The sequence below is a fragment of the Rhinolophus ferrumequinum genome, chromosome 24 (genome assembly GCF_004115265.2).
Source record: "Rhinolophus ferrumequinum isolate MPI-CBG mRhiFer1 chromosome 24, mRhiFer1_v1.p, whole genome shotgun sequence".
Taxonomy (NCBI): domain Eukaryota; kingdom Metazoa; phylum Chordata; class Mammalia; order Chiroptera; family Rhinolophidae; genus Rhinolophus; species Rhinolophus ferrumequinum.
Genome location: NC_046307.1, coordinates 15,519,968 through 15,528,144, shown reverse-complemented (window position 1 = coordinate 15,528,144; position 8,177 = coordinate 15,519,968). Strand labels below are relative to the sequence as shown.

The 8,177-nt window shown below is 39.9% G+C and overlaps 1 protein-coding gene across 1 annotated transcript; it reads right to left on the bottom strand.

The window, feature by feature from the left end:
• Window positions 1–4,927: 4,927 nt before the first annotated feature.
• LOC117016427 (protocadherin beta-3) lies at window positions 4,928–7,893 on the bottom strand. The gene has a single exon (XM_033095654.1). It carries the CDS (start codon window positions 7,622–7,624, stop codon window positions 5,261–5,263), a length of 2,364 nt encoding a protein of 787 aa, XP_032951545.1. The 5' UTR covers window positions 7,625–7,893; the 3' UTR covers window positions 4,928–5,260.
• Between the last annotated feature and the right edge of the window lie 284 nt (window positions 7,894–8,177).

Here is an 8,177-nt window from a genome sequence, read left to right as displayed (position 1 = left end):
AAAGATAGTATTTATGTTTAATGTATTTAATTATTCAAATATCTAATATCTAACTCATAACACATCTTTAAGATCAGGAAGTTTGAGTTCTCCAACTTTGTTGTTCTTTTTCAAGATTGTTTCAGCTATTCTGGGTCCACTGCATTTCCATATGAATTTTAGGGTAAATTTGCCAATTTCTGCAAAAAATTAGGCTGGGATTTTGATAGAGATTGTATCGACTCTCTAGACCAACTTGGAGGGTATCACCATCTTAACAATATTAAGTCTTCCAATCTGTGAACACTTTCCATTTATTTAGGTCTTCTTTAACTTCTTTCAATGACGGTTGGTAGTGTTAAGTATACAAGTCTTCTACTTATTTTGTTAAATTTATTCCTAAGTATTTTATTCTTTTTCAGGCTATCACAAATGAAATTGTTTTCTTCATTTCATTTTTAAGTTGTCCAATGCTAATGTACAGAAATAAAATTGATTTTTGTATGTTGATCTTGTATCCTCCAACCTTGCTGAACTCATTTATTAATTTTAGTAGATTTTGTGGATTCCTTAGGATTTTCTCTATGTATGATCATGTCATCTGTAAATATACTTTTACTTTTTCATTTCCAACCTGAATTATTTTATCTCTTTCTATTGCCCTGGCTAGAACTTACAATACAATGTTAAATAGAAGCAGTGAGAAGGGACATCCTTGTTTGGTTCCTGATCTTAGGGGGAAAGGTTTCATTCAATCTTTTACTCTTAAATATGAAATTAGCTGTGGGTTTTTATAGTTGCCTTTTATCAGGTTGAGTACATATCCTGTTATTCCTAATTTGTTGAGTATTTTTTTTATCATGAAAAGGTGTTGGATTTTGTAAAAATTTTTTCCCTCCTGTATTTATTGAGATGGTTGCATGGTTTTGTCCTTTTCTGTTAATATGGTGTATTGCATTGACTGACCTTCATATGTTAAACTAACCTTGTATTTCTGGGACAAATCCCACTTGGTCATTGTGTATAATCCATTTTATATGTTGCTGGAACCAGTTTGCTAATATTTTGTTGAGGGTTTTTGTATCTATACTCATAAGAAATATTGGTATTAGTTTTCTTTTCTTGTGTTATTTTTGTCTGGTTTTGGCATCAGGGTAAGTACTGGCCTCATGGAATGAATTTGGAAGTGGTCCCTGTTCCTCTTTTTTTAAACAAATTTATGAAAGATTGGTGTTAATTCTTTAAACATTCAGTAGAATTCACCAGTGAAGCAATCTAATCCTGGAATTTCATTTGTGGAAAGTTTTTTGATTACCGATTAAATCTTGTTGAATAGGATGAGACATTCAGGATGAAGAAATCCACTTCCCCAGAGATAAAGAAATTTAAGCAAAAAAAATCCTCAAGATGACAATATTTAGGTAATACAATTTTAATTTTCAGTAAACCCTAAATTGTTCTAGAAGTTGAGTTTCTCGTCAACATCTTTCCTTGTGGACAGCCTATATTAGTTGGAGACAATGGCTTCAGAAACCTGAACCCATTTGTCTTGATATTCCAGTCAGAAACCTTTCACATTAATAGCTCTGGAAATAAGGCCCAGTGATATTGATATCCTCAAAATGTTCAGAAAAACGGTCTTATGAGCAGCAGGCCACTGAAGGTTCGCTGTTCATCCTCCACAATCTGAGCATCATTGAACAAGGGCAGAGAGACTTGAAAGAGGAAAACAGCTGAGACAAATCAGTGAACAAGAGAATAAACAACCTGTCGGCTTGAGTAGACTTCTGTGGGTGGTTCAAGGAATGGAAGGTAGGACTGGGACAGGTCCTAGACCAGGTATAGCATGACCATGCCAAATAAAGGTGGCTTCTCGTTGTCCTTAATAACAGCACCAGCTTGTGCCTAACACTTAGGAGCTAGGTGTACTCCATATTTCCAGGTTGTGAGCCCACATGCTAAACATCAAGTACTCACTCTGAGGCCTTGAAAAATTGAAAAATAGTCATGAGTTGTAACTCATGTCACCACCCAGTTCACTGCCTTGTTCTACCTGGCATCAGTGCACAACAAAGGATTGCTTTGCAGAGGGTTTTCTTTGTCATCCAGCAAGTTGTATGTCATCCAGGACTACCATGTGCAGCACTCTCATGCATATTAATGAAGACCATGATTTTTTTCCTGTAGGTAATCCCCATGCGTCACTTACTTCAGATACAACTCAAATTTCCTTAAAATCAGCTTGTTTAAGATTAAAATCAGCTTATTTACTCTAAATATTGAAAAGTAAAAAATGTTGCCATTAGTTCCCATGTCTACAGCCTTAACAGACACATGACAACCAAGCAGAAGGAGACCTTCTCTGAGATTTTGCCTCATAAAACAAATGCAGAGCAGTGCCATGCAAGGGAGACTGGAGCCCAGCTCAAACACATCATTAGGTGTAGGTCCAGAACTACTGCCTGTGTGTGGGAATGTTGAGCTAAGCTTCTTAATTAAGGCTTGGCTTTATAGAGCCTGAGGCTGGAACCACCTTGAGACGCCTCTTTCCTCCCTTCTTCAAGACTACCAAAACCAGTACTGTTATGAGGGAAACCTCCAATAGGAGATTTCTTCATAAAATACCATGAAGCATATGAGGAAGACTAACAACATGAAAAAGGGACTCAACAAATAAAAGAATGTATACCCAAGAAATAGAGATTCAGAACAATATGGAAAAAGCTTAAAAGTAAAAAATATTTTTAATTTCCTCCACCAAAAGAAAAGAAAATAGCAATTGTGAAAAAACATTATTTTGAAAACCTGCCAATTGGAAATTTAATAAAAGAAAACTATGGTTACTCAAAGAAAAACAAATTCAGTGTATTGGATGAATCTCAAATTGGGATCTAGCAAATATCAACAATAAAAAAAATGTAAAAGAGAGTAAAGAAGTTTACAGATAAAAGAATGAGAGCTAGATGGATATCACTTTTTCATCAACAGTGTTGAATACAAAAGAACAGAGGAAAATGACTTTAAAATTAAAATCTATGATCAACCAAACCATTGGCTAAGATTATGAGTATTAGACATAAAAATAACTCTCAATTTGACTAATAGATTTCCAGCTTTAAAACAGAAGAATCCACTCTAAGAAGCAAGAGACTCCAAGAATAAAGCAGTAGAATGTGTAGAAAAACTGTCATCTATTTTTTCTTAAGTCCTCATTTGCAAGGAAGCCGTATTTAAGGATTAAGGAAGATTTACAAAAAGTATGATAAGTTACTTCACTAATTTTAATAAGTGATGTTTGAATACAATTTAGTCTTTTAACAACCCTATATAAAAGTTTACAATTCATTTTCATCTCTTTGCTTTTCAGTTTTAAAAACTAGATATGAATGTCAAAAAAATATTTATGAATTGATGTGTTTTCAGAGAGAAAAAAGGAGACTGCACACTATCTAGAATTATGTTTTGAAGACGAATGATTGACTATTTTAAAGTTTATTCAAAAGTTTTGGTATCTTGCAAATTTTACTTAATTTTGATATCATGAAGACTAACCAAAGTTCAATAGAGTAACCAATCAGAGGCCAGGGCTATACCACATAGTCCAAAAAAGAACTATCCTTTATACTTTCCACAGTTGAATACTTTTCTAGCTCTGACACTACTTGGGACTAAGCCAGTCAAAAAAAAAAAAAAAAAGAAAAAAAAAAGAAGTCTTGATCAGAATTCTTTGTGTTTTCCCTCTCTTCATGAAAATTCAGCTAAATATGAAAAGGGGGGGAAAATCTCACCAAAAGAGTCAGACTCAAACATCTCTATAAAATACTTTATGAATGAAAGGAAATATTCTCTTTCCCCTGATTAAGGATTCATGCATTTGATTCTCAGTTATACAAAATGATGCCATTTGTAACTAACTATACTTTAATGTATGAAGGCATGTCAATTTTAAATTCCTTTTTTCTTTGGGGAATTTTGAAAATCTTTGAGAAAACTTCAGTTCTGTTGGTTCTAATCACAAGTATTAAAATAAACTTATTTTTTCCCGATCAACTTCTTTAATTAGGGACTGAATACTTTAATACTTAAAGAAAATTTTTCTATATGACTCAAAATAGCCATAAAATGTGGTTGGGGTTGCTTACACATTTTATTCTTAATTGTAGCTCATTTAGACTTTCACAGTGATTTTGCTCTCTCCTCTTTAGAACTTCCTATTCTTGTACATTTTCTTTTAATTACACTATAGGAGGCAGAATGCTGATGTGGATGGACAATGTTTATCCCAGAAGAACCATACATAATCCTAAATCATGTCAGGTTGAAATCTGAAGGAGGGCAGTAAGACAGGAAACAAACAAAAAGATTTCCCTTGTATATTAATTACCATGTAAATGCCAAATAGATATTAATTTTTTAAAAGCAGGATTGGCTGGGACACTACTTTTATCATAAAGCATATAGAGATCATATATACATGTACTTTCTTGAAACTAACAAAGGCCCTCAGGTTGATAACATTTACATGTCAGAATTTACCAACCACATTGTCATACCATCAGATGCCTTACTACATAATATTTCATACCAAATGAAAAAGCACAATCAGTTGTTCAAAATGCCTTACATTTAATTTGTTCTCAGTCATGAATACACTTTAAGCAAATCCAAGAGTAATTTTCCTATTAGCCTATATTTTTGTCCACTTTTGACCAATATAAGTACATACAATTTTGAAATATTAATTGCAAATATCAAAACAGAAAATGAATTAAATGTGTTACTTTTGTTTTGGTACTATGTCCCTAAAAAGGTGGTGCACCTTAAAGATGGTACATATTAAAGAAAACACATTCTTATCTATCCACAAACTTCATTAAACATAGACAAAGCTGCTTTAGGAGTATATTATCAGACTATACTCAATAAGGTAAATTATAAGATTGGTGGTTTGGAATTCTCTCTACATTGTTTTGGATATAGAATTCAAAATGAGTTCCTTAAAGTAAACCTATTTGAAATCACCATTAAAAGATAATGAATCTATTTTTACTCACCTATTAGAAAACGTAAGCATTAAGACTGCACTGGTAAGATAGTAAGCAGATGAAAAAAGGAGAATATACAAAGATTAACTAACTAAATAGAAAGTAAAATCAATATATAAATAAAATGTTATATCAACTAAAGATTCTTGATTCTAAAAGAAAATACTCATAGCCAAGCTACTTTTTGATTCTTCTGTTAATGAAACCTAAACTACTCTTGCAATTGGAGTTTTGCACTAGTTTTGTTCTGCGTCTTGAACCAGACCATTGGGGAGAATCGGCTTGAGGAATTTGAACTCGCTGGTACCTGAGCCTCCCATCAGACACACCTCATATTGGTAGCTCTGGGAAAGGGTCCCAGTACCACTGACGTCCACCAGGTGGCCCGGAAAGTGGCCCTCGGGCACCGAGCAGCTACCCAACGAGGCGGCCCTGCCCCTCCTGCACAGCCGCGCCGCGACGAACGCCAGCACCGAGAACAGGAAGAGCGACGACACCGACGCCAACGCGATGACCAGGTAGACCGTGAGCGGGTCGGCCTGGGCCGGGTCGGCCGCCGCTTCCGGGAGCGGCAGGTAGGGCTGCGAGAAGCCGTCCACCAGCAGCACGTGCAGCGTGACGCTGGCCGACAGCGGCGGCTCGCCGTTGTCCTTGACCAGCACCACCAGCCTGTGCTTGGCCGCGTCGCGCTCGCTCAGCAGCCGCGCCGTGCGCACCTCGCCGTTGTGCGCCCACACGCCGAACAGCCCGGGCTCCGTGGCCTTGAGCAGCTGGTACGACAGCCAGGCGTTCTGGCCCGAGTCTCCGTCCACCGCCACCACCTTGCTCACCAGGTAGCCCGGCTCGGCCGCTCTGGGCACCAGCTCGGTGCAGGGCGCAGAGCCGTTCTGCAGCGGGTACAGCACGAAGGGCGAGTTGTCGTTGGCGTCCAGCACCAGCACGCGCACCAGCGCCTGGCTGCTCAGCGCAGGGGAGCCGCGGTCCGTGGCGCCCACGCGGAACTCCAAGGCCTGCAGGGCCTCGTAATCCAGCGCCCTCAGGGCGAACAGCTGCCCGTTGTCGGCGTTGATGGACACCAGGGAGGCCAGGGGCAGGTGCGGGTCCTGTGGCGGCAGCAGCGAGTAGGTGACCTGGGCGTTGGCGCCCGCGTCTCTGTCGGTGGCGCTGACGCTGCCTATGTGCAGCGCGGGGCTGTTGTTCTCGCGGACGAACAGGGTGTAGGAGGTTTGGGTGAAGGCCGGGGCGTTGTCGTTGACGTCGGAGACCAGCACGGTTATGTTGTGCTGGGTTTTCAACCTGGGGGTCCCCAAGTCGGTGACGGTGATGGTGATGTTGTACTCGGCTCTACTCTCTCTGTCCAACGCTCCTTGGGATACTAGGGTATAAAAATTCTCTATGGATGATTTCAGGAGGAAGGGGAGATGGTTCTCAATGGAACACATCATTCTCCCATTGTCTCCTGAGTCTAGATCGGAAACACTGAAAACGGCCACCACTGTGTCTGGCGAGTTTTCCGGGATAGGACTTGTAATTGACGACAAAGTCAGTTCTGGTGGGTTATCATTCACATCAACCACCTGAACTATCACTGTCGATTTTCCCGAAAGACCTCCGCCATCTTTGGCTTCTATGTCGACTTCATAAGTATTAATCGCCTCAAAATTCAAGTATTTGACTAGTTGGATATCACCAGTAATTGGATTTAGTTGAAAAGTTTTGCGAATTTCTTCAGAAACATGAAAAAATGCATACGATATTGTTCCAAAATTTCCCGTATCTAAATCAGAAGCTGAGACAGTGACAATAACAGAGTTAAGGGGGCTGTTCTCTAGAACTTGAACCTCATAGAGAGACTGTGTAAATTCTGGGGCGTTGTCATTTATGTCTAAGACCAGGATGTGGATCTGGACAGTCCCAGACCTGGGCGGTGACCCGCCATCCAGCGCTGTGACGGTTAAACTGAGCTCGGGCTGCTCCTCACGGTCCAGAGTTTTGTCCAGTACTAGTTCTGGGTACTTCTTTCCATCCCTACGATTGTGTGTGAGAACGTGGAAATAGGAATTAGGAGTGATCGTGTAGTTTTGGAGACTGTTTCTTTCCACATCCAAGTCCTCAGCATTTCCCAAAGGAATTACTGTTCCTGGTGGAGCGCTCTCTAGGATTTTCAGCTGCATTTCATTTTCAAAGAATACTGGAGAATGGTCATTTACGTCTATGACCTGGAGCTCATTTGTAATAAACTGCAAAGGGTTTTGCAGTAAAATCTGAAAATACAGTATACATGGCTCTGTGGGGCCGCATAGCTCCTCCCGGTCCAATTTCTCATGCAGGAGCAAATCACCGGTCTGATGGTTGAGCTGAAAATACTGTTTGCTCCCTTTAGACACAACTTGGGCCCCCCTAGCGGCCAGTTCCCCTACACTCATGCCCAGATCCTTTGCTAGGTTGGCTATTAAAAAGCCCCTCTCTTTCTCCTCAGCCACAGAGTAGCGTCTCGATTCGGACCCAGCCAGAGACCCACCCAGAAAAACAAAGAGAAACAGGACTTGCCTTTGTCTAAGAAATCGCTTCCCTCCGGCCTCCATTTCACTTTCTGCCATGTTCTTCCAAGAAATATTGCCACCCTGAGCCTCCGATAGCACTGGGAAACGCAGTCTTTTGCCTCCCAACCTTTGAAGAAGGTCTAGCGAATAATCCCTTCTAGGGCTCAGATTTGCTTCCTTAAAAATCTGCCCATGCTCAGAATCCCTAGTTTACCGCACAGGATCAGTGCGTTACTGAATACGCGCACTGCCTGTGGTTTAATTCTCCTTCTTAGTCAACAGCGCCACCATGCGTTCGCCAGGAGTTCCAAACTCTTCGAGAAGCTTGTTTTGTTTGGGGTTTCTTTTTTGTTGTTGTTTTGATATTTTTAATCACTTACTCCCCTTACTAAACCCAGCTCACGCTACTGAAGGAGTTTCTTGTGTTATTCGAATTAAATAAACACAACCTAGGGAAATTAAATGTACTGTCATCTATAAGAAGTGACGGTCCCGTAGAGTCCTTATTCATATGATTTTACGGAAGTGGACACCTGCTAGGGCTACTTCTCCCATCTATAATTATTACACATAAATTTTAAAAGATTTTGCTCTAAGTGGTGACGTACTT

Bases quoted from the DNA above. Each gene is read 5' to 3' on its own strand.
- LOC117016427 (XM_033095654.1), bottom strand. From the start codon at position 7,624: ATGGCAGAAAGTGAAATGGAGGCCGGAGGGAAGCGATTTCTTAGACAA.